The sequence below is a fragment of the Triticum urartu genome, chromosome 7A (genome assembly GCF_056163025.1).
Source record: "Triticum urartu cultivar PI428250 chromosome 7A, HENAU_Tu73, whole genome shotgun sequence".
In the NCBI taxonomy this organism is placed as follows: domain Eukaryota; kingdom Viridiplantae; phylum Streptophyta; class Magnoliopsida; order Poales; family Poaceae; genus Triticum; species Triticum urartu.
In genome coordinates this window covers 410,882,924-410,909,842 of record NC_141879.1, presented here as the reverse complement: position 1 = coordinate 410,909,842, position 26,919 = coordinate 410,882,924, and the positions used below count along the sequence as shown (strand labels likewise).

The 26,919-nt window shown below is 48.9% G+C and overlaps 1 protein-coding gene and 1 pseudogene across 3 annotated transcripts in view; one reads left to right on the top strand and one right to left on the bottom strand.

Moving 5' to 3' along the window:
• Positions 1-25,410, bottom strand: part of LOC125519536 (diacylglycerol kinase 4-like) — a 35,307-nt gene extending 9,897 nt beyond the window's left edge. Inside the window, exons 1-8 of one of the 3 annotated variants that reach the window (XM_087538147.1) lie at positions 24,788-25,410; positions 18,820-18,942; positions 18,383-18,520; positions 18,216-18,301; positions 12,312-12,408; positions 12,140-12,215; positions 9,092-9,174; positions 2,617-2,674 (exon numbers count right to left, since the gene is read on the bottom strand). In XM_087538147.1, the coding sequence (XP_087394273.1) occupies positions 2,617-2,674; positions 9,092-9,174; positions 12,140-12,215; positions 12,312-12,408; positions 18,216-18,301; positions 18,383-18,520; positions 18,820-18,942; positions 24,788-25,246 (1,120 nt within the window). In that variant the 5' untranslated portion in view covers positions 25,247-25,410. Of the gene's footprint in view, positions 1-2,616; positions 2,688-9,091; positions 9,175-12,139; positions 12,216-12,311; positions 12,409-18,215; positions 18,302-18,382; positions 18,521-18,819; positions 18,943-24,787 lie in introns of all 3 variants that reach the window. The other 2 variants (XM_048684320.2, XM_048684319.2) reach the window with 2 other exon arrangements.
• Positions 17,177-17,762, top strand: LOC147959773 (uncharacterized; annotated as a pseudogene).
• Positions 25,411-26,919: the final 1,509 nt, after the last annotated feature.

Sequence of the window (26,919 nt, the reverse complement as noted above, 5' to 3'; positions counted from 1 at the left end):
TGCCCATTTACCAGGGACATTTGGCGCGAGGTGCTCTCTTGGCTACTTGCACTTTGTGTAAACTAGCAAACTTTTCGAAGCCATGAACCCAAATCACATATGTAACTATTTCAACATGTTGCTCTTTGGACAACTCATTGTTTAATTTTCTAGAAGGACAGTAGAAGTACGAAAATAATCACTTAATCAACGGTGACTCCAAATTTCTAGATTTTGTTTTTTTCAATGACCTCCTGGACATATTCCATTATCATTCCAATAACGGAATAACAAAGTACCAAGCGTTGGCACAAAAGTGAAAGGAACTATGGTAGGAGTTTGGCCGCAAAATGGTAGCCACAAAGGTAAACAAACTATACAACCATTCCAATAGGATCAGAAGGATCTACAGACAGTATTTAGGATGAAAGAAGTGCATATCCCCCCTGTGAAAGGAACTATGGTAGGAGTTCGGCCGCAAAATGGTAGCCACAGAGGTAAACGAACTATACAACCAGTCCCAATAGGATCAAAAGGATCTACACACAGTATTTAGGACGAAAGAAGTGCATCCCCCCCCCCCCCCCCCCAAAAAAAAAACTTTCACGTTTCGACCACATCACTCAACTCTAAAAAGGGTACATAACCCCCTCAACCTTTCAAAACCAGACAAAACACCCCCAACGCTGGTTTTGAAGGTGGCTTCACCCATGTGGCATGTTGACCATGTTCAGTGCTCGACTTATATTGGCAGCTCATCCTGGGACCCATATGTCGGTGTAACGTAACCAACTATTTTCTCTCCCGACCATCTCTCCCTCGCTCGCATCGGCCTCGTACGAGCAGCAACATCAGTCGCTGTTCGACTGCGGTAGCGTCTTGCTTGTAGATGACAGATGAGGCATGCGTGTAGGTCGTCCACGGTGAGCGTCATCGTCCCGTGAATCAGCAGCTGGCGGAATTACTCCTCAAGGCGCACCATCACGACTTGCGACACCGCTTGCACGCTTGGGTAGGCCTCATCCAAGTGGTAGGTGGCTGCGGCATCCTCTGACGAATCGAACACCAGCCTGTGGCATGATACTGCTCTGCCACACACATCACATCCTCTACCGCCATGTCCCTCTCGTCCTCCAGGTCGTCGTTCACGCAAGGACCTGGCAGCCCCTCCCGCTCGTAGTAGAAGCCGATGTCGAGTGCGATGCCACAACACACACAACCCATGTTCTGCTCCAGGCTCCCCGGGCTCGTTCCGCATCACCCACGATCGCAACACCTTCCTAGAAGCCGACGTTGGTGCCGCCCCGTAGTCATCGCACTTGTCCGCGGCGTTGACAAACTACCGATGCACACAGCGGTACTCGAGGCGCTATTTCTTTGTGGTGTTCGTGTTGCACAACACGAAGGTGGTCAGCTCGAAGAGGTTGTCAACGTTGATGTCGATGCGCAGCACCGTGGGGTCACCGAGGAGGCTCCTCGTGGCGTCTCTGTTGGGTGTCGGCCAGGGAATTGCTAGCCGACAACAAAGAAGGTGGACAAGGGCAGCGATGACCTCAGGCTTCTCAAGTTTAGTTGTTTCCACGGAGCACGTCCGTGGCAGAGGACCCGCGATGTCCTCTGACAAGATGAGTGTCGGGCATGGCGTCTACCCCTGCTAGTGGGTCGGCGTCTCGTGTGCGCTGGCGCTCGACGGCCGGTCGTTGCTACCAACCTTAGAAATGTGGACCTCGCCGACGAGCTTCGGCTCTGTAAGAGGATTAGAGGGGAGAGAATTGGCATGATGCGGTGCACATTGTATTAGGCCTCTCGGGTAGTTTATATAGAGTGCAAGGCTTGTTGGGCAAGAAGCTCTCCTAGAGATAAGGCAGGAGATGAATTACAAATCCTATTCTACCAAATACAGAGAGATGCCTATATACTCTAACAGGCTTGGCGCGCTCCACGCATTCCACGGCGTGCTGCGATTTCTAAACCTGTCGAGGCATGTCCTCGCAAAAGAAGGGCGATGTCAGCATCTCAGCCGGTGCTGTGTGACGCGGTCCTAACCAGAGCTGGGCATGCCAACATCCGTACCAAGATGCGAAGCACCTCCGCGTAGCACGACAATGGCTTTAGCTGCCGTGGCTCCGTCTCATGGATCCAACAAATGAGGACACACATTCCACTGGCCTAGCTCATGACCATCATGTGACTGATTGATATGTACGCGGGTGTCGGCCTCCTATGGGCGCACAGTGCATGGCACACTTGAAGTGTTCAATAAAATGGCAGAGCTGGTGATGGATGGGTATGTCAGCTTGTCGAGGGTGACGTGGCGGGGCTTCAACACCTGGCCTCGCTGCCACGTTGGCAAAACCATTGTCTAAAACCACTTACCAGAGTGTCAGGGAGTGTTCCGTCAGGTTTTGGAAAGCTGAGAGGATTATGTAGCCGGTTCTAGAGTTGAGGGGGTGATGTAGCCGAAACGTGAAAGTCTAGGGGTTATATACACTTCTTTCTATTCAGGACTGACATCACATGATCAAACATGATTCTATAACAGGCGCTTCGGTAAGCAAGTTCAGCCTTCCAAAGGAAAGCAATCACTATCCTATTGTAAAAGTACTCATGTTAATCTTTAAAAAGGAAATATCATACCGTAGTTCAGGGTCACTAATACACTGTGTAAAGAACCACCCTTGCTTGCAGGTGTATCCTGCGTAAATTAACTGTCATAAAATCAGCCAATCAGTAATTTAATTATCAGATGTCACTCCAAAAGCTTATTATAGGAACTATAGGTAAGATTATTTGTTGAAAGCCACAAATGCTATAATTAAAATTTACAAAGTTGAAACTACACAAAAGGAGAACTATACGCTAGTAGAAAGTATCCATCAACCTATTCAACCAAAATAAAATTACGGTGTACCCTTTGTATTTCCCCGTTGTATAAGAGACTTTGTGCACATGCACGCGCATATATACTAGTCTATGATCATTTTGAAATACGAGTTGTTATTTCCTAACATGGTATTAGAGCTCAAGGTTTACCTCTTATTCCTAGACGTCGCAACTTGTCATTGATATTTTTTTTCTCTCGATCTCCCCGATGTCGCCTCACCATCTCCTCATCCCAGGACATCACTGCCTGCCAAAAGGATCCAGCCCCGTCTCCGCCGTCCACCTCTGTCAGCCGCCGCTGCAGCTCTCCTCAGTCTGCACGCCCGCACACCCTCCAGCCTCCAGCCACTGCTTCCTAGCCGCTTGGATCAGGCCGCCCAAGTTACCGCTGCAGTTTTGACATGTTTTTCTAACTAGAGGTCAGGGCACAAGTCACCGAGATCAATCGATCCGATCTGTAGCCGGCCAAAGCATGGTTCACAGACGTACTTCTAGGCGGCTACACCCGCACGTACTGCTCTCATGAAACCAAGAATACACATGTTGCCAAAATATCATGACCTTTTGGTTCATGCCTACAACCCACGCTTTGTGGCCAACAACGCATCCTGAAATGTAGTTTTATTAACGTTTCCTCATCGACTGCAAGAGTTTATGGTGTCACCGAGTACCCCACTATCGTGCTTGCTTCATGTTAAGAAGGTCAAAAATATTCTCACTGACATTAGGCCGAACACGTGCCGAGCATGGTGTCTGCCATGGATGGCACGGCAGAGGCAGACGATACCTAGGTTACAGACAGATCCGACAGTGCAACGGAAACAAAGTAGAGGGCGCCTCGGTGGAGCAGCAGTGGTCTGGCAAGAACTCAGCGGCTGCCAGAGGGGTGTAAAGGCGGCGGCGGTCTTGGTGGGTACAGATATAAAGCAAGAGGGCAAGGACGGAGTGGGGAAAAAGGGCTCTGAGGGGGGGGGGGGCCGGGTGTGTCGGAGTCTGGTGTGGAGGGCGTCCGGACTCCCCCAAATCTCCCCCAACTTTGGTTGCGGTTTGGCGGAATTCGGACGTGTAGACCGATCCGCGGACATTGGATGGCACAAATTGTCTAGACCGTGTTGTCCGAATGTTTCACGGCATTTTGATGCACGGAGTTGGAGATGCCCTTACGCTGTGGCTCTCCTGCTGCTACTTTTGTTTTCCAGCTAAGTGCATTTTCGGGCAGCCACAGGCTAATTCAATCTGTTGTAAAAAAAATGTGCAATGTCCATGTCCTCGGGTACGCCTCATCCTCGCTGTCCACTACCTTTTTGCCGGTGTTTCTACACTAATGCCGTCACGTGCATGCATCTTTCTTCGGTACTTGGAGCTCATCCACATGTGACGTTGCCTGCTCTATAGCAACACCTCTAGCGATCTCCACGGACAATGATGGTTGCTCTACATCCGCAGATCGTGGTGGCCGCTCTACAACAACTCCTCTCGCGACTTTCATCGGTAGTCCATCGACTACGTTTGTGTCTGTGACCTTGTCTTCTCCATCAACTTCTAGAGACAGGATCAACCTTCCTTTGCTCTGCATGGTGGCATTTTTCTCTTAAGCACCTTTTGGGTCTTTCTCCTGAGTACTCATCGCTTCATTTGTTTGGTTGCATTTGTTACATTCTCCTCCCCCCCTCCCATTACATTCTTCTCCCCCCCCCCCATTAACACACCAAACTGGCTGCTAAATAAGTTGTGTGTGTTTTCTTAGGTTACAGTGATGAGCACAAGGGCTATCGGTGTTGCTTCCTGTCTGCTATAGGATGAGCATTTCTCGGAATGTGAATTTTGATGAGTCTCGTCTTTTCTATCCACGTCTATCCTCTTCTTCGGCCTCCTCCATTGAGGACATTTGTTTTATCACTTTTACCACACACCTATCACCCATGTACTACTGCTGTAGACTCATGTAACAGTCCAGGAGCAACACTTTCTTTAGAAATTGGTTTTGCATCATGATCATCTCATTAGCATCTCATGAGTATCATTTTAATTTAATTTAACTTCAGATGAGGATTAATTCAACCCTCAAGGTTTTTCCTAAAAGGCTAAAACCTTAAATTTTGTCAAATGTCAAAAATGCCTTCTCAAACCCTAGACAATTTGGATAGAGTCCCATTTTATAATGTTGTCCCTCACAAAAATTTAAGGTTTAAAAATATTTAATTTGGATACTGAATTAAAACCTAAACCCTAGATTATTTTTCCATTTTATTAAATGGCAGATAACTAAACCCATTCCCCTTTGCATGTTTTACCCCAAGACTCACTCTGAAACTTTGCACCTAGGCTTCATATATTATTTGGGAGCTACCCTAATTATTACATGATTTTACCCCAAGTCTATCACCTAACTATAGTTCAAACCTCCAAATGTATTATTCTGCCTTCTATTTTCAAAACAAAAATTAGACCTTGCCTAAATACCCTGGTTATTTTTGTGTGGCCTTGATAAATACTCTCTCCGTCCCGAATTACTTGTCACATAAATGGATAAGAATGGATGTATCTAGAACTATAAATACATCTAGATACATCCATTTCTGCGACAAGTAATTTAGGACGAAGGGAGTACCAAAGAGACCACATTTGAATTTTTAGACCATTTAGAATTCATTTGAGACCCCCTAACTATTTTCCAAAGAACAACTTTCTTATTTTCTGTATTAAACCCAACCATTTTCACTCTGGCACAACCCAACTGGGCACTGCGGAGCTAGCCATCGCCCATGTGCGCAGCTAACCAATAGTCACGACACAACCTTTTCCCTCTTCCTCAGCCCAAGGCGTAGCCCTGCCCACCCCACCAAACTTGTTAATTGGACCCTGTTCGCATGAGCCCCCTCGAGGACGTAAGCCACCAGCCACCCCGCTGCACCTCCTCAACCCATAAAGCCACTCCGCGCTCCCAAACCCTAACCCTTCTTCCTCCCTTTTGCCACTGCCAGGTAACTCTCCTCCCTCCAACCTCTTCCCCATGCCCATGGCCCCACCCGTCAGTCACTGCGGCTAACCATGTGAATAAAACTTCAATTAATAATGAATAAAACTTGTCAACCGTGTGAGTGCCTTGGGATTGCTTCCTCGTGTGTGATTGCGCTCTCTTTCCTTATCTTTGGTAGATGCAAGTTGTAGCGTACCTCTACAGAATGCTAGTGCTTTTTGCCACTCAAACCACATATACCCCTTTCCTTGAGAATGTTGCATACTTAGTATAGATCTGATGTAAGTCTTGCGGGTACAGTTTAGTACTCACCTTGCTATATTAATTCTTTTGATTCGGATGCTACAAATCAGATGGCAACATTAGGAGCAAGCAGTCCCTTTGGTGAAGGACAGCGTTAGATATGGTTACTCCTCAGACAGTGGGATGACAGGATATGGACGCCATTAGCTTTTCTTTAGCCTTCTTAAGGCATTTGCTAAAATCACAAAATTGGGATATCTTTGGTGAAGGATGGTTTCATTTGCATTCCCATGCTGCAAATCAGATATGGACGCCCATGTGAGTGCCATGGGATCTCTTTGGTGAAGAACGACTCCATTTGCATTTGTTAATTTTGCCTCATTGTAGCTGTTGTATACTGTTGCAGACCTGTTGAACAATTGTGTTGTGATACTGACCGTTCCACCCACATAGTGTGCACGTTGGCACGTGTACATTGTGTTTCGTGGCTATCTTGGGGTTGATACTATGCGGATACTAGCGGAGGTGCTCTGGATAGGGCCGTTCCCGGGGCGTCACACCCCACGCCGTATTCACTTGCAACTTCCCCACCTCGTTTGTTACCTGAGGCTACCTCGTCTCACTCGCCCCTTAAGGCTTCCCCAGTGATCCTCGTCCTCTTCTTTACTACTCCCTCCGTTCCGAATTACTCGTCGCAGAAATGGATGTATCTAGAGTTCTAGATACATCCATTTCTGCGACGAGTAATTCAGAACGGAGGGAGTATGCTCGTCGTCCACGTCTTGTGGATTCTTCTAATGTGCCATCCTCTTCTGATGAGCCATCTCCCTCAACTACACTGTCTCTTTCTGCTGGCGACGCACCACCTCCAGCTCAACCTACTTATGTTTTCTACACTCGCCCGCTTTCACCTATTGATTGTTGTGGTTTTTCTGGCACAACTCTTCTTGAGCATATCGTGACGTTGTTGTTCATCCCGAATGGTAGCATGCGATAGCAGAGGATATTGCTGCTCTTGGGGATCTCATCTCCCATCCTGTGTTCGTGCCATCACATGTAAGTGGGTCTATAGGGATAAGACTCATTCTGATGGTTCTCTTGAGCTCTAGAAAGCTCGCATTGTGGTCTGTGAGAAAAGGCATGGTCATGAATACGATGAGACATCTGCTCACATGGCCTGCATGACCACTGTTCGCACACTTCTCGTTACGGCTTATGTTTGTCACTGGTCTTGTCTCTTAGCTTGATGGCAAGAATGCATTTCTTAATGGTGAGTTACGTAAGGAGGTATACATGCAGCCGCCACCTAGGTATTATGTTCCTAGTGGTATGACATGTCATCTTCGTTGCTCTCTATATGGTTCTAAGCAAGTCCCTCATGCCTGGTTTGAGCATTTCTACTCAGTGGTGACTGCGGCTGGTTTTTCAGCGAGTGCTCATGATCCTGCGCTTTTTGTCCACCTTTCAACTCATGGCCGAACTCTTTTTCTGTATGTTGATGGCATGATCATCACTGGCGACGACTCTGAGTGCATTGCCTTTGTGAAGGCATGTCTTAGTGAGCATTTTCTTCTGTATGATCTTGGTCCTCTTTGCTATTTTCTTGGGATTGAGGTTTCTTCTATCTCTGATGACTTCTTTATTTCCCAAAAGAATTATATCCATGATCTTCTTGCTCGTGTTGCCCTTACTGATGAGCACACAACACACTGTTGAGACTCAGATGGAGCACAATGTCCACCTTTGGGCTTCTGACGGTCAGTCTTTGTATGATCCGACACGCTACTGTCAACTTGTTGGGAGTCCTGTCTATCTAGTTGTCACTCGTCTAAACCTTTCCTATCTCGTTTACATTCTGAGTCGGTTCATTTATGCTCCCACTTCAGCCAACTACTGTCACCTCCTTCGTCTTCTATGATATCATCATGGGACTATCTCTCGCCATCTCTTCTTCCCATGCTTCAGTTCGTTCCAGTTTCAGGCCTATTCACATGCCACTTGGGCTAGCAATCATTCAGATCGTCGGTCCCTTTCTGCTAACTGTGTTTTTCTTAGTGGTTCTCTCATTGCCTTGAAGACAGAAGAAACATACTGCAGTTTCTCGTTCGATTTCAAATCCCGAGTTGTGAGCTATGGCTCTTTTAACAGCAGAGATGACTGTTATTATGTCTGCTTGTGGATTTTGGTGTTTCTGTCACTACAACTACTCTCTTGTCAGACAGTGGATGTGCTATCAGTATTGCGTGTGACCATATGAAGCATGAGCTCACCAAATCATATTGGTGTTGATGCTTCCTTCGAGCACTCCAGTGTGCAGGATCAGACTATTGCTTTTCAGCATATGCCTTCCGAGTTACAGTTGTTATATTTCTTCCTGAAGACCTAGACTAGACTCTTTGGTTCGCACTGGAAAACTACACTGCCAATACTGGATATCACATGAAACAAACACTATCATGGATGGGAAAGTATCCAGTGCTCCCAGCCTTGGGGTACTCCCAGTGCTCCAATGTCAAAAAGCATTTTTAAATGTTTCAAAAAATTCCGGAAAAAAATGAGAATGTTCACAAGGAATGTCACTACATCCCATAAAATATTTAGGTCCAACATCGAAATGCACATTGAGAAACAAAAAAGAAAAATACAGATCTGAATAGTATCAATGTTGCTTTTGTCTCTTCTTTACACTATTCATCCTAGATTTCACATTTTTGTTTCTCAATGTGTGATCCGAGTTTGGACCTGAAACTTTTAGGGCTTGTAGTCACATTCATTATGAACATTCATAATTTTTTTCGGAATTTTTTGAAATATTAAAAAAAATGTTTATTGACATTGGAGTACCGGGAGTACTCCAAGGCTGGGAGCACCGGATACTTTCCCGTATATATAGAACCTAAAAGGACATAAAACTTGAACATGCAATGTTATATCAGAAAGTTTAGGCCGAGGAGCTGTGGAATTCCCATTATTTAGTGAAGGCAGGGGCTTCACTAAGTTGCATACCTTATTAGATAAAGGACCACTGGCAAGGAATGGCTTTTCATCACGTAGTTGGTGAAATCCGTAAGCCACTTGAGCATCCATCCCTGCGTTTTCAAATAAAGTGCACAGTGAATGCATGTTTTCGTTCTGAAAGATTCCTACGCCATAGACAAATTAGATACAACAAACATCATATGGTAACAACAAAACAAGCTCCACGTATGTATAACACAAGAAGATTATTCATCTCATTATTTCGAGGATAGTACTAAAAATTGTGTTATTACTTTCACTTATTATGAAACAGCATAAACATGTACAAACGTATCACGCAAGAACAATATAAATATATATGATCGACTATTTTAGAAGATAATGAGCCAAGGGCAAAGCCCCAAGGCGGACGGACGCGGCGAGGACGCTCGCGGCTCGGGTCCGTGCTCTTTTTCTCCCTCTCTCAGCTCCAATCAGCCAGATCCAGATCCACAGCCCCAACCTCGACGCGTCCCCGTGCGGCGCTCCACTTCATGCTCGCCCCTCTCCCTCCGGTCTCGAAGCGCCCCCGTGCGCGTCCAGCGTCGTCCACCTCCGCTTCTTCCGCTCCAGCTCTGCTCGCTGCTCTCCACCTCCCGCTCGCCCACTCACTACGCCTCCATCGCGCGCCCGTGTGCGTCCAGTCTCGACCACCTCCGCTTCCTGGCGCCCCCGTGCGGCGCTCGCGCTGGTGGTTGCGCCCCCGGGCCTGCTCATTGGAGCTGGCCGCCCTCTTCGCGTAGCCTGCACTTTATGCGCCTCTCGGCGCCTGATGCTTTGCGGGTTGGCTGCGCCCCCACCTCTCCATCGTGCAGCCTCGAGCACCCATCCACCTCTCCTCTTCATTACCACGGTGCCGCCCAGCATGCCCACGTCGACCCCCACCGCCCTCTCTGGATGGCTCGTGTCCACCAACGGCATCATCCCTCGGATCCAAATTTGCCAAATGCTCTGCTCCTGATCCGTCCACTGGTGCTGCTTCTCTGCGCGTTGCTCGGTGGGGTTGAGTCGTTTGGTTGATGTGGAGGCTGGAGCAATCCTTGCCGGCGGACAACGACGACGTCTGCAGACGCCGCGTCCACCTTGGTGGCGTTCTCCTGCCTTCTACATCTCGGTGGTCAGCTTGCTGACTCAGCAATTCCATGCCGACTCACCTCCAGCTCTCCTCAGTTGATGTTTTTCATTCTCGGCAACCCGGTAATCTCCTCTTTCTCGCATGGGGGGAATTGACGATAACCCCCTTTGTTTGCGGATCCTGGCTAAGAGGCCCCTTTTCGCTGCCACTGACATGTGGGGTTTAAGTGAGCTGGGGGCTGTATGTTTTTTGGGTCCGGTTTTCCTTATAAACTGGATCAAGGTTTTCGATCCGGTCTTCCTCGTAAACCGGATCACGGTTTTTGACCTGGTTTCCCTCATAAAATGGATCATTTTCTTTGAATAGAGATCATATTCAGGTGGGGATCCCCACCACCACCCGCCGTGACATGTTAAAAAAAAGTTTCCTCAACCTTAGAATGATTTGCAACAGATTTGTTGATACATATGAATAAATATATGAAGGTGGATATCAAACGCGTTTCTTTTAGCAAACAAGATTATTTCACTTAGAAGAAGACACTAAAAGATATATAACCCACGAGTGAATTGTCATCATCTTGTCCTTGAGTAGCATGAGGGTGATGCTCAACGGCAAGCCGGTTCTGGTGGTTTGGCACAACAAGGGTCTGAGACAGGGTGACTCGCTTTCCTTGATGTTGCTTGTGTTGATGATTGAGACTCTCAACAGGTTGCTGGCCAAGGCCAAGGAATTCGAGTAGCTCCGTCGCCTAGCACCTCCAGATCTGACAGCGAGGGCCCCAACAACGCCCTAGAGGCAGCATCGGTTATGGAGTGCCACCTTGATCAAGCACCTCAGGATACCTCTCGTGTTGAGGAGGTTGTCGAGCGAGGCACTCCAACACTTGGTTGACAGGATTGCGGACCGCCTTCCCACGTGAAAGGCCTCCATGATGGCCAAGGGGAGACGTCTCACCTTGGTCAAGTCAGTTCTGGCTACCATGCCTTTGCACCAGATGGTGGTCCTCGGCTTGAACAAGAAGACCAAGAAACAGATTGACAAAATCCTGAGAGGCTTCCTTTGGCTGGGCAGGGTGGCTACACAGTGCGACCATTGCCACGTCAACTGGTTCAAGGTATGCAGGCCCCTTCGCTTGGGAGATTTGGGTGTTACCTTGGCAGAACGGCGATAAGCCTAAGGGTCCGTTGGTTGTGGTGGACGTGCACCGATCCCCTCCATCCTTGGAGGGGCCTCGACCTGCAATTCTCCTGTGATGAGCGTGAGGTGTTCACCGCATCCAATAAAATGGTGGCTGGCAAGAAAACTACTGCCTTATTCTAGAAGAATCGCTTGCTTGATGGTCGCACCATATCAGAGATTGCGCGGCGCCTGAGCTTCTTTTTTTTGGTCTCAGGGTAGCGGACCGTCAGTGAGGCCAAGCCGGCCGCTGATGGATCTCGGAGACAGAGGGCTTTGAGTCGTGATAACCCTTTAGCAGTACATCCAGACTGGACGGTTGGTGCGCAGGGTCCATCTTTCAGCCTCTCCGGACCCAACACTCTCAGTGTCGAAGAGTCACTGCTGGAGAGCAGAGCGCATGCTGGGGCCTGCAACATGCGGCGTGCTGCATACTCTGTGATCACTCGAAGGAGACGATGGCTCATCTCCTCACACTGCTCCTTATCGTGTGCGTGTGGCACGAGGTGCTCTCTGGGTTGCGCTCAACGGCGTGCCACCCCGATGGGGGGACGCCTTCGTGGACTAGTTTCATCAAACGTGTCACTCCGTCTAGACAACCGCATGGAAACTCAAGGCTTTTGCATTTTCTTGAGAAAAAAATAGATATATAACCAAGATTATTCCAAATAAGAGCATAACCTAAAAATAATATTTAGGGGATACTAGGAAATACATTCTTAAATAATGAAGACAAATACAAGCAATGCAGCTAGAAGTTATCAAGTCAAGAAAGAAAGTACCTATGCTGAAGTAATTGTAGAAGACGCCGTCAAAGCAACAAACTGTCTCAGCCAACTCTCCCTCAGCAGTGCCATCCTGCAGGACATATTATTGCATTCATGTGGATCGGAGTGTGCGAAAATAAACTGCATTGGATTGATGAATTGCTAGAAGATAGTCTATAAGCAGTACATCATAAAATGTACACTCTCCGAGGTGCCTAAGGGAGTGGGGAAGATCCAGTTCTTGTTCTTCTCCTTCTTCTGGCATAGAAACGACGATGTGCCAACTGCACAAGGAAACTATGCTACTGAGAAACTGGAAGTGAACAATTCTGGAAGTACAGACCATACCTACTAAAGAAGGAAACATCATGTAGCGAGTTCTGCGATAAGCTTTCATATAAAGAAAACCATTAAGGCATTAATACGTACTCCCTCTGTAACTTAATATAAGACGTTTTTTGACACTGTCATAGACTCAAAAAACGTCTTATAAGAAGTTACAGAGGTAGTACATGGAATCTTTCATGATAGCTATGACTATCTGGCATTTCAATCACAGCATGCTATGTTAAACTAGAGTAACACCCCCTCTCCCCCAAAAAACAGCCAATGTGTATTATCAGCAGCTGCAGTTGGCATCATAAAACAGGACCATCGAATACAGACTTGACAAATCACCAGGATCTTACTAACAACAACAACAACAAAGCCTTTAGTCCCAAACAAGTTGGGGTAGGCTTGAGGTGAAACCCATAAGATCTTGACCAACTGATGGTTCTCGCACCTGGATAGCAAGTTTCCACACACCCCTGTCCATGGCTAGTTCTTTGGTGATACTCCAGTCCTTCAGATCTCTCTTTACGGACTCCTCCCATGTCAGGTTCGGTCTACCCCAACCTCTCTTGACATTATCAGCACGCTTTAGCCGTCCGCTATGCACTGGAGCTTTTGGAGGCCTGCGCTGAATATACCCAAACCACCTCAGACGATGTTGGACAAGCTTCTATTCAATCAGTGCTACCCCAACTCTATCTCGTATATAATCATTCCGGACTCGGTCCTTCCTCGTGTGGCCACACATCCATCTCAACATGCTCATCTCCGCCACACTTAATTGTTGAAAATGCCGCCTTTTAGTTGGCCCACACTGCAATCCGAATCACCATCCTATAGAACTTGCCTTTTAGCTTGTGTGGCACTCTCGTCACAGATAATGCCAGAAGCTTCGCGTCACTTCATCCATCCGGTTTTGATTCGATGATTCACATCTTCATCAATATCCCCATCCTTCTGCAGCATTGACCCCAAATATCAAAAGGTGTCCTTCCGAGGCACCACCTGCCCATCAAGGCTAACCTCCTCCTCCTGGTGCCTAGTAGTACTGAAACCGCACCTCATGTACTCGGTTTTAGTTCTACTAAGTCTAAAACCTTTCGATTCCAAGGTTTGTCTTCAAAGCTCAGACTTCCTATTGACCCCTGTCTAACTATCATCGACTAGCACCACATCATCCGCAAAGAGCATACACCACGGGATATCTCCTTGTATATCCCTTGTGACCTCATCCGTCGCCAAAGCAAAAAGATAAGGGCTCAAAGCTAACCCCTGGTGCAGTCCTATTTTAATTGGAAACTCAGCAGTGTCGCCATCACTTGTTCGAACACTTGTCACAACATTATCACGCATGTCCTTGATGAGGGTAATGAACTTTGTTGGGACTTTGTGTTTCTCCAAGGCCCACCACATGACCTTCCGCGGTATCTTATCATAGGCCTTCTCTAAGTCAATGAACACATATGCAGGTCCTTCTTTTGCTCCCTGTATCTCTCCATAAGTTGTCGTACCAAAAAAATGGCTTCCATGGTCGACCTCCCAGGCATGAAACCAAAACTGATTTTTGGTCACACTTGTCATTCTTCTTAAGCGTTAGTGACTCTCCCATAGCTTCATTGTATGGCTCATCAGCTTAATTCCATGGTAATTAGTACAACTCTGAACGTCCCCTTGTCCTTGAAGATTGGTACTAATATTCTCCGTCTCCATTATTCCAGCATCTTGTCTGCCCGAAAAATGAGGTTGAAAAGCTTGGTTAGCCATACTATCGCTATGTCCCTAAGGCCTCTCCACACCTCAATGGGGATACAATCAGGACCCATCGCCTTGCCTCCTTTCATCCTTTTTAAAGCCTACTTGACCTCAAGACTCCTGGATTCGCCGCACAAAACGCCTGCTGGTATCATCAAAGGAGTCGTCCAGTTCAATGATAGAGCTGGTATCATCAAAGGAATCGTCCAGTTCAATGGTAGAGTTGGTATTATCAAAGGAGTCGTCCAGTTCAATGGTAGAGCTTTCATTTTTTCCCCATTGAACAACTTGTCGAAGTACTCCCGCCATCTATGCTTAATCTCCTCGTCCTTCACCAGGCGCTGGTCTGCTCCGTCCTTGATGCATTTGACTTGGTCAACATCCCTCGTCTTCCTCTCTCGGATCTTGGCCATCTTATAGATGTCCCTTTCGCCTTCCTTCATGCCTAAGCGCTAGTAGAGGTCCTCATATGTCCGACTCCTTGCTTCACTCACAGCTCGCATAGCGGCCTTCTTTGCCATCTTGTAGTTCTCTATGTTGTCTGCACTCCTATCTAGGTATAGGCGTCTGAAACAATATTTCTTCTCCTTAATAGCCTTCTGGACATCATGATTCCACCACCAAGTATCTTTAGCTTCGCTTCTACCTCCCCTGGACACTCCAAACTACTCTGAGGCCACCTTAGAATGCAAGTTGCCATCTTCATCCACATATTGTTCGCATCCCCTCCTTCCTCCCAAGGGCCCTCCTTAATGGCCCTCTCCTTGAACGTCTGAGCTACCTCCCCCTTGAGCTTCCACTACGTTCTAGTGACTCTGGCACGCCTATCCCGCTGGAGACGAATCCGGAAGCGGAAGTCAGCAACCACAAGCTTATGCTGAGGGACAACACTCTCTCCATGTATCACCTTACAGTCTAAACACGCACGCCTGTCTTTTCTTCTCGAGAGGATGAAATCAATCTGGCTAGAGTGTTCACCACTACTAAAAGTCACTAGATGTGATTCTCTCTTTTTAAAGAGGGTGTTAGCTATGATCATGTCGTAGGATAAATCACTAGGATCTTACTAACATGGGAAATTCCATGAAGACTGTTTGGATTAACTGTGGACTAAACCCTGTCTCCTGCACAGCTAGTGTGAACAAAGAGCAACAAAGTCAAAAATAGGCTGCATAGGATAACCTGCAGCACGTCAGGATAGGATACAACTCAGGATAGTAGTCAGGGCAGTGCGGCTAGGATTTTTGATTCCATGTTCACACAAGTACTACTAGCAAACTTTTGTGCTAACCAGTACGTAACTAGTCCTATAAAAGGACATGTATCTTCTTCATTAGCAAGAAAATGGCATTCAAGCTTCACTCACCAAGATCCAGTGTCTCTCTCGTGCTAGTCCACACGACGATCCTTTCCTAGTCCCGAGCACTCGCAGCTCAACCCTGAGCACTCGCAGTTTAGGCTAACATTAATCACTTACAATGTATCACAATTGGTACTCCCTCCGTAAATAAATATAAGTGTTTAGATCACTAAAGTAGTGATCTAAACACTCTTATATTTCTTTACAGAGGGAGTATAATCCAAGGACTAGTAGTGGGCACCCCACATGACAGTAACTACCTCATTTCCCAAATAGATGTCATTCAGGAATGGATGCAATCACAATTTTGTAACTTCGTTTTTCATGTGAAATTAGTAGATTTATCGTCAAAAGTACTTCAAGCAGTTATATATTTTTATAACTTCTGCTAATATACAAGTATCAAAATGTGATGGTCAACTGTGTACCGGAGATCGTATTCATGTCTGAAACCCACACATTTGGAAAGAGAAGTGTACATTTCAAGGACAATGTTAGTCCTTATTTGTTATGGGTAGTGGCCCCCGTCTGGCGGCCCCCGTCCTTATTTGTTATGGGTCAACCGCGCTGGCGGCCCCCGTCTCCACCGCAACCCTGGCCACGCCGTCCTCCACGATTCCTCCTGCGCCACCGCCGTCTGCCGTCTTCACCCCGGAGCAAGTCACGGCCACCCTGCGGGACCTCGTCACCGCCGTCCAGAGCCTCCACCTGCAGCAACAGCAGTACGCGGCCGGGCCCTACATGCCCCTGCCGACGGCGGCCGCTGCCGCCTACGGCCACACGCCGTGGCCGGCCCAGGGCGTCTCCCCGTACGGCGCCCCTCTGATGCTGCCGCTCCAAGCGGCTCCACCGGGCGGCCCTCCGGCTGCCACGGCGCCCCTCTGGCCCCTGGCGCCGACGCCGTCTTCGGGCCCTTGGCCGCTCCAGCAGATGCCGCAGGCGGCGGCCACCGGACAGCTGCAACCGTTCTCCGCGCCGACTTGCACCGGGCAGCCCCTGCTGCCGTTCCTGGTGGGACACCCCAGCGGGACCACGCCGGCCGCGGCCCCTCTGTGGTGCTTGCCGCCACCCCCCCCCCCCCCCCCCCCGCGGCCACCGACGCCCCAGCCCATCCCCCGCCACCGACGCTACAACCACCGGGACCGCCCCTGCCTAGCTCAGGGGCACCCTTGCCGACCGGCCTCCCGATTCATCAGGTCCGGTTACCGTCCTCCCCGTCGCCACTTCCAGCGTGGGTGGCTGGGCCTTCGTCTTTGCCAGTCTACACCACGGCCCCCGAACAGCAGACTCCGTTCCCGCAGTTCGGGGGGGCATCTGGTTCTGCCGGTCCCTACCCGGAGTACTCCGACTAGGCGCCACCCGCCTCGCTGCTCCGCACCTCCGAGCCAGCTCGACACGGCGCTCCGACCCAGACACCGCCGCGGTTCGCCAAGATCGACTTCGCCACCTATGATGGCACGGAGGACCCCCTCAACTGGCTCAACCAATGCGACCAGTTCTTTCGCGGGCAGCGCATCCTCGCATCGGAGCGTACCTGGCTCGCCTCGTACCACCTCCGCGGCGCGGCACAGACCTGGTATTACGCCCTCGAGCAGGACGAGGGCGCCATGCCCCCTTGGGAGCGCTTCCGCGAGCTTTGCCTCCTTCGCTTTGGGCCTCCGGTTCGTGGGAGCCGCCAGGCAGAGCTCGGCCGCCTTCCCTTCACCTCCACGGTGCAGGACTACGCCGACCGTTTTCAGGCCCTGGCATGCCATGCGTCGGGTGTAACAGCGCAGCAGCGGGCCGACCTCTTTGTCGGTGGACTTTCGGATCACATCCGCGTGGACGTGGAGCTTCGGGGACCCCAGGATCTCCAGTCGGCCATGTACTACGCCCGCGGTGGCCATCTAGCAGGAATCACCGTCCCGGACCGCTGGGTTGCTACCTGGGCCGGATTCCGCACAGGGTCGGCCTGCGCAGGCTTCTGCGGCACCCCTCGTCGCGACCGCAGCGCGGCCGTTCCGCCGGCTCACATCAGCCGAGCTACTCGAGCGTCGCCGCCAAGGGTTGTGCTTCAACTGCGACGAGCCCTACACGCCCGGCCATGCCTGCCCGCGACTCTTCTACCTGGAGGTTGCAGACTACATTCCGGAGGACACCGTCGCCGCCGACCTGGCCGCCCCAGCTGTCGAGAAGGTGTTTGACGCTGGTTGATCACCTCCAGGAGTTCCGCAAGCGCTTCCCCACCTTACAGCTCGAGGACGAGCTGTTTGTGCAGGCGGGGAGAAGTGTTATGGCCGGTTTAGCTAGGCCCACCGGGCAATCTTAGCCCACAAGTTATCTTAGGTTAATTCTTATGCAAGTTATCTTAGGTTAATTCTTCTGCAAGTTATCTAGGTTATAAATATAGGCTGTAAGACTCTTTTTGGAATTAAGCAATAAGAAGATTATTATCTCTATTGCCCGGCTCCCAGAGGAGCCGGAACCCTAGCCGCCGCCGCCATCTCCCTCCTCTTCCGCGACGGTGCCCAACCGCCGGCGCGGCCGCTCATTACCTCACCCAGCTCCCTCCTTCCCTTACTGCTTACGCCCCAGGCCTGGTAGGGTACAAGTTCCTACCAATGTAGAAGATCTTAAAAACTTCACTATTAAATAAACAAGAGTGACCTGTCTAAACATGAAACTGTGCCCAAAATAGCCTTGTAGAGAGATCGTTTAGCAGCTGCTTTCCATGAGAAAGGAAATGAAGCACCCTGAAAATAACAGTTAAGTGATGAAAATTCCGAGTAAGTATCACAGGAAGACTGTAAGAACAAAAGAAAGACATCTTTTACCCAACCAAAACTCCTGGAAAGATCATTTCCTGTTCCAAGGGGTATGACAGCAACTGGAGGAACCGGTCCCCGGTTCTGCACATATAGTTCTCCTAAGCATCCCAGCACCCAACCTACTGTACCATCACCTCCTGCTACCTAGGTACGTTAAGCACAGTAAGTATTCAGAAATCATTGGGGAAAATGAGAAGGGTATTGCTGACTACTGTGTACGGCATTGCATGGAACAGTGAAACAATATACTTCCCGTCATAATTTTAGTCAGATTATTTCTTCTTTTCAACTCAAAATACTTAAGAATCGAATAGTATAATACTCCTTCCTTCCTAAAAGGTAAGGCCCCATTGAATCAAGGCTAATTTGACCTTAAATCTGACAAAAAAACTACGAGTTATATGCCACACAACTGATGTAATGGTGTTTAGTTGTTAAGTTACCATGACTCTCAGGTTATTGCGAACTGATCTTGCACTATGATCCCCAGAATCAGCAAGTTGCTCCAAACAACCCAATCCATATTCCACAAATGCAGATGGCTTAACGACCGTAATATCGAAAACCTGGAGTCATAAAAGCTGGCGTCAGTAACAAAACTGCTTAGTATTTCTGTCTTTTTGGAAAGGTATATTTCTGCCTTTCAAGATGCAGCAGTTCAAAAAAATTGAAGATATGGCATGTTGATCAATATTCCCAGACTCAACCAGAATATAAGTACAAAGAGTGCTGATCCAAGTTCCAGCAACAGAGCAGAACATATACAGGAAGCAGAAAGGTGAGAGTTTTCTAATTTAGGTTATATCCTGCCACTATACTGAGATACTTGCACCCACCGGTGGAGCTACAGCAAGGCCAGATAGGCCATGGCCCGCCCAGGACTGAAGGGAAAAAACATTTTATAGGAAGCCCAGCCCATAACATTGCAGTTTGGTAGCACACTTTGCAGTGTCTGGCCCGCCCAACCTTTTTATGGTAGCTCCGCCACTGCTTCCCCCCCCCCCCCCCCCCCCCCCCCAATAGAAAACAATAGATTCTTAAGGATGGAGGTCAAGCCACAGTAAATAAAACTCTACTGTGCACAATAAAGCCAATTCAGATTCATACAAAATGAAAAGGCTTTTATGCAATTCAGAGCGTAAAGTGAAAGGCTATTGCAGTGTTCTGTATCTGTCATCAGAATCATCAATGCAGTTGTGTCAGTCGTGAGAACTAACATTTCCCATTTTCCTCGGCAGAGAAAAACCTTGGACATATTTTAGTAACCCATGCGCAAACACTGTGTGTGTGCGTGCGTGCATGGGGTACATATATATATGGGGTACTCTATGTACCTATTGTGCACGCGTGTGTGTACACTGTTTCTCTTACCCAACGAAAACGATAAATTTGTGCCAGAATAAGCATATTAAGTTTCCGATTTCTCTTATGTTTCAACTATTCAGTTGTTTCCTCTACATACTTGTTCACCATCTTCTTGCGCCAGCAGCTCCCTGAACAATGGTTCAACATCTACCGAACTTCCGCAGTTCATTACTTGCTAGCAGTGCCATAATCGTGTAAGCATGGTATCACTGTAACAATGGACAAGGATCTTTTCCAGCTAAGTCCATCAACAAGGTTCATATTTGTACACTGGATCACCCTAATGCAGATTAATATTGTTATATCCGCAAGGTTAATATACCTCTGTAGTATATATTATTTTTTATCAGAAATGAACATGAACATCTATTGACGATAATAACAGCATGGCTGCATATATGGAAGAATCTACTACTGACCTAAGCCTAATTACTGAAAAGTAGATAAAAGTAAACGACAATATTCTTCTCTGCTTTATTGAGGGGCCGGTCCCTTTAGATAATAGACAAGACTTGGCAAACAAGCCCGTAAATCTATTCAAACTCTAATACAATCTCTAAACTGACTGGACTCTTTCCTAACAAAGATGCTTAATCAACTAGGACTCTAATTAAGTGATATAAGACTCCACTGGACACTTCACTAACAAAGATGCTTTATCAACTAGGACTCTAATTAAGGGATAAGACTCCATGTTTGATGGGCTGGTCCACATAACACCTCTCTCTTCCTTGAAAAACAGCTTGTCCGCAAGTTGTAGGTTGTAGAAGAGCCGCGCGCACCGGTGACCCCAAACATAAATCTCGTCGCAGATAAAGCAAAGGCCTTGGGGACTACGTTCTGCTAAACTCTGCTGGATTGAGGCGCCGAACCTGCCGTGGCGGGGTTGGCTCCGGAGTGGTTGACGACAAAACATGTGCTAGTGGCGCTGGTGGGGAAGGTATTGTAGATGTATAGACCGCAGGAAGATCGGAGGGGCAAAAGTGCCCTGTAGGACCAGAAGGCTGGTGCGGTGACGTTGTTGGAGGGAACGCTGCTGCTCATAGGCCTTGGCGAGGGAGAAGGCGGTGTGGAGGTCAGATGGAAGCTGAAGCTTGATGTCAATGCGAAGACCATAGGGCAGACCTACTGTGCACAGAAACAGTTGTTGGGACGGTGTTAATGGCTCATTGTTGTGGCACATGAGCACTAGTCGAGGAAGTGAATGGCAGTTGTGCCTACTCGCCCAAGGGATTGGTGTGGAGTGACGGCCCAAACTGAACGCGGCAAGCTTCCTTGAACTGCTCCCATTTTGGCATGCCAAAATCCCGCTCGAGCTGTAAGTACCAGAATTAAAGGCATGTACAATGCATAGCCTCAAGGTGATGCCTCGCATGCCATGTAGGATCGGATATGACGTAAAGTAGGTTCGGATAGGGAAGCGGGATCCTCTCCAGGAGGCGGGTGCTTGAAGAGAAAAAATGTGGTCCGGTGACAAAAGCTAAAAAGGTTGAGTGAAAAGTAGAGATGCATGTGTACTAGAGTTTTTATTTTCTATTTCTTAATGAGGCCCACTAGTGATAGCTTGCATTGGAGAGAAAAAAATTAATGTAGATGCCTCAAATTACTTCTTGTCATGGGGCATATGTATCCATATGCCACCATTGTACATGCCCTAAGTGTCACTGGAGAGGTGGTAGGCTGCAGGCTAGACTTTGTCAGCCTCGTCCGTGCAATGTCCACGAAAAAACTGCTCATACCTATTGAGCCAACCAAGAGAATCGAGCGAACCATCATGCGTTGGGAAGTCGAGCTTGTGGAAGTAAGGCATGCCTGAACCAGAACCTGATCCGAGGTGATTGTTAGGTAGGGGCGGAAGGGAGGTGATGGGCGGGGTGGATCCTAGATGGGTTGTGGAGGGGGAGCGGTCAAATCGGCATATGAAATCGTTTGGCAGGTGGAGGCGCGAAGGCGGTAGAGGTGGCTGCGAAAATCTACGGTTGCTGCTGCTGCTGATGGTAGGGCTGTTGCTGGTAGGTGGGCAGCAAAATTGCGGCGGATTTTTTTTTTTTTGAACAGATTGGGACGGGATTTGGGGTGTAGGGTGAGGGTGCCAAGTGGCCCAGATTGATGTTAGGGGTTGACTGTGGCGAGCAAGGAGATGGCTGGAGTTGCTAAAAGGTGTTGGCCGCTGATGGTGGTTGGCAGCTGTCTGCACAGGGTTGTGTTGCGAGGGGAAGTAGACGGTGAAGGCAGGAAAGTGAGGGGATGATGGGGGTGGGCAATCTGCCCGGCGGGTGGAGCTCCGCCGGCGGCGATGGTGGCGATTCCCTCGCTGGATAAGGGGACACCAGAGGTGCTTTTGGCGAGGGGAATCACCAGGGGCGAGTCGCCGCTGGGGAGGAGGGCTTGGGACACGGAGGTGGAGTCATGGCTGGCAGCTGCAGCCGTGGTGGAATCTGGCAGTGGGGGCAGGGTCAGCTGCCGTTGCTCAAGCGCCGTCAAGCACTGCACCAGACCGTCGCACAATGAAAAGACCTCTGTTATAAACTCCTTTTACCGATATCTGATACGGACCACCATAGTTCATGGCTGGAACTTCTCCTTGTCAGATCTCTACTCCAAACCCCTGAGGCCCTGGCCCAGCTCCGAGCACTTGATGACCCCTTCTCTGATTAGGAAATCTACGATGCTTTTCTCCAAATGAATCCAAATGCCAGCCCTGGACCTGACAGTTTCGGCCCTTGCTTCTACCGAAAAATATTGGCACTCCACGAAACAGACCATCATTCCTTTCTTCCGCGCTTTCCATAATCTAGACCCAGGTGTTGATCGTTTCAATACCGCCTTCATGGTCCTCCATCTGAAAGATAGTGTAGCCAGATCAGCAAAATGATTTCCGGCCCATCCCCCCTTAGAATTGCCCTCCAAAAGCCATTGCCAAGCTCCTCACAAATAGACTGGAACCCCTGATACCGCTCCTTATTCAGGACGACCAAACAGGGTTCATAAATGGCCGCTTCATTGCGGAAAACTTTATCTATGCGGCTGACCTGCTCAATTGTTGCCATTCTCGTATAGCCACGACGATGATCTTCAAACTTGATTTCCGCAAAGCTTTCAATTCCATCGCTTGGGAAACCCCTCCTACAACTCTTAATCCACATGGGCTTCCCACCCAAATGGGTTGCTAGGATTAACTCGCTACTATCCTCAGGAAAAACAGCTATCATGCCCAATGGGGTGCCGGGCAATTGGATCAGCTGCAAAAATGGGCTCCGCCAGGGAGACCCCCTCTGCCCCTATGTTTTTATCCTGGTAGCGGACATCCTCCAACGCCTAATCCTGCAAGCTCATCAAGATGGGCTACTTCACCACCCCTCGACCCAAATATTCCCCTTGCTGTCCTGCAATATGATGTTGATGATACGCCCATGCATCAACTTCCGGGGCAACTCATCTAAAATTGCTGCTGGATAAAGACAAACTCTCTAAAATTGATGATACGCTCAGAAGCCGGGGGTGATCCTCCTTCTCCAAAAAAAAAAAAATCAACTTCCGGGGCAACTCATCTAAAATTGCTCCAGGCCAAAGATTTATCTCTATGGACCTTTGGCCTGCATTTGAGAGAACACCCCAGCGCCTCCCTCCCGTCACCCGCCTGCACGTACCCATTCACCAGGGCACACAACATTCCTTGCAGGCATTCCGTCGAACAGTGACTGAGCACCGGCGACTCGCCCCGCCCTCGCGTGCGAGGTAATGAGCGTGATCCCCAGTACCCGAGGAGTGCAGAAGAAGGTGCACGTCGGATAGGCGGCCGAGCAGACCCGCGTGGACGCGGATGAGCGAGTTGTTCACGAGGAGGAATTCCGTGAGTCCGAGCCTGACAGTGTGGGCGTGGGCGTGGACGGCAAGCGCGAGGCGACGCGCACCGGGGGAGAAGGGAACGAGTTGAGGAGAGAGTTGTTCGGGGTGGGAGACTGGGGAGGAGAAGAGATGGGCGTAGAGCGGGATCCCGAACCCAAGAGCAGCCTCCCAAGCCCCGGACTGGAGCACCCGGATGTACATTGGTTCAGTCGGCCAGCGTCTGTACCGTCTGTCCATGTCACCTAATACACCACATTGTAGACAGCACGTACAACAGGGCGACTGACGGCCTGTAAATCAAAGCTAATCAACTGAGATGATCTCCTTGTGGGCTGCCATGTGTTTGCATCAGACCTGATCAGACTTGCCTAATTAAACATATTCGGAGGCAGCAGCCGCATAGTTCCATGGCTTCTTGTGCGTCAGGAGATCTTGAGTCAATGAAACGACCGCGTGGTGTGGGGAACGGCGGCCGCGTGCTCGGCCGTGGTAATTGCTGAGGCTCCGGCGACTGACGGCGTAGAGACTCGCGTCAATTGGCGCCCCAATCTCAAGAGCTGAAAAAGGACACACTATGGCACCAGGAGACAGGCCGAACACATCCTGGTTCGATTGAGAGGCGTGATGGAGAAAGAGAATTGGAGGACTGACAAGTCATGGAGAAGAAAGCGTGCTCAATCTGCTCGTTCGAGGAAGAAGGAAAATCACGGGAAGGGGGAAAAGTTGTATTCCTAGAGCAGGAGATCTATCCGGGCGCACGATATGCGACGGCCTCGGTACAATGGGAAATATGCCGTCTATAAGCAGCGATTAGCATGAGAAAAGACCGTCGTTATTTTTGCAGACAGACCTTATCAGTTTTGTGTTTCTCTCTTCCCCACGTCATCTATTTTTCTACGTGGTCAGAGTTACAGACGGCTGACTGTACATAATTGTACATGCCCTGAGTACGTTACGTTGTGGTCGTGGAGTTCCACGCTACGCCGAAGCAGACCTGACGTGACCATGCCTGCCTGGATTCGCGGCACCGCGACCGCAGCTCCACGTAGCACCGGACGACCAACATCTCAACACGTAGTGGTGCGCATGTTTCCATATCCCTAAAATAAAATAAAATGGCCCTCTCACAGGCAGCGCCACGCAACACGAAACAGTCATACACTACTGCAGCATCTGAGAGAGGGACAGAGGTTTGACCTGGTCTTCGCCAATGAGCTCCTGGAGGCGAGACTTGAGGACGGGGCCGAGGCGACCGCCGCTACGCGGGTTGACGAACGCGACCAGGGGGTTCTCGGGAGCGTCCTCGGGCGCAAGGGCGAACCAGGGGTTGGCCGCGGTGCCGACCCCCGGGGCTTCCTCCAACGCGAAGGCGCCTGCCGACGGGTCCCTCGCCTTCAGCGCGGCGTGCAGAGCGTCGCGGAGGCGCTGCGGAAGCGCGACCCGGAGGCGGAGGTCCTCCTTCTCGAACGCCGAGGACGCGGCGCGGCCGAACCCACAGCTCCGGAATGACAGCGACTCAATAAGAGCCCCAACCAGCGGCGGCGGCGCGGCCGCCGGCGGTGAACGCGGCAAGCGCAGCGCCTCCCGCTCCGCCGGCGACGGTGATGCCGATAGCGATATGGACATCTCCGAGCACGACCGCGACCGCGATCGCATAGCGATCGAGGGTTAGGATCTAGAAAATGCGTTTTCCGGTGATGGGCGGTTTGAACGGAGAAGGCTGAAGGAGGCGGAGTTTTGTATGGTCGTTTTTTCCTGCGATGGGAAGGAGGGCCGAGGAGAAGAGCTGCCTGCACCGCTCCTCAACGGGCAAGGCAACTCAGGAAATAGCTAAAGAGTAATCCTATATTTACGGAGAAAAGAGATTCTCCGTGCATCTCTCAGCCGTCCATTCCATTGAAAATCCACATGCCTACATGCTTTTTTTCTTTGGTTGTTTAGCCGTTAGTTAATTTTAAATGGCTTCATGTATTTTTTTTCGCGCAACAAAGAAATGGCTCCATACATGCATGCTTTTGCCATTGAGTTCGATGCGACATCTATTCCATCTCTCATGTCTTTTTCATTTTATTTCCTAATTTTAATTTACTACTCCCTCCGTCCCAAATGTAGTTACATTTTGGGACGGATGGAGTATATCTTTTAAACCTAAAATTCAAATTAAGTTCCATTTGCATATTTATGTTCGTCGTGATGAGTTTTGAATACATTTTGAGAACTTTTTAAAAAACTAAGTTTGAAATATTGAAACTTGATAGTTGTATCATTAATTTTTACCAATTTTTATATGCTTTTAGAGTTTTATTGTTTTGGGCTTGGAGCTTACGGGTTTAGTGTTTAGTATTTAGGGTTTAAGTTTTACTTTTGAAACTTGTTAACTTATAATTGTTTCTATCAAATTTTAGTAGTTGAAATTTGCTCGACCATCTGATTTACCTCGGGATCCGCAAAGTCGCTGAATTTCGCACAAGGGCACACCAAGTTTTATGTTTCAATTTGTGAAACTTGCGATTTTGTCGATTTCGCATACCAAGTTTCAGCAGTTGAAACTTAATGGGTTTAAGAACTTGTCAGACATATTCAAAATAGATCTTATTTGAAAGCCCTCGTCACAAGCAACATGAACCTGAAAAGAGAAAATAATTTGAACTTGTTGTTCAAAATATATAGAAGATTGAAAATTGAATGCCAGAGGAAAAGGGGTGGGAGATGGGATGGGTAGGGCGGCCAAAAGCTGCAAATAGCTACATGCAAGGGGCCATCCAAAGTGATCTATACAGGGGACCTCCCGGGAGAAAATCCACTCTATTTACGGATGAGTTATAAAAATTTTATGTGTTGTCCGCCAGGATACCACGTTGAATTTAGGGGGTGCGTAATTAGGACGGGTTGGTAAAAAGAGACAAGTCAGAACATAACTCATATGATGTAGACATATAGATAATTGAATTTTACTTCACTTGGGCCAAAAAACGGTGTTCCAACACATGATATAGATATAAAAAAATACTCATGTTTGATATAGATGTAAAATAGGACACTTGGTTATGCAAATTCGCATCCCAGACGCTTTCGAGTAAAACCGCAGCCGGCTGCGCAAACAACCAACTGCCTCCTGAAACTTCATTCTCCCACCCCCGACGACTGTCGGGCTACACCTCGCACGCCGCCGCTGTCGAAAGTCACCCAGCATACTCCGCCGCCGCCGGATCCGTCCATCCCATCCCCGTCGCGGATCTGCCAATTTCTCGTCGTTGCACGACCTCAAATCGGCCGAATCGACCTCCTCAACGTTGCTCCTCCATTGCCACCGCCGCTGTGTCGCCCTA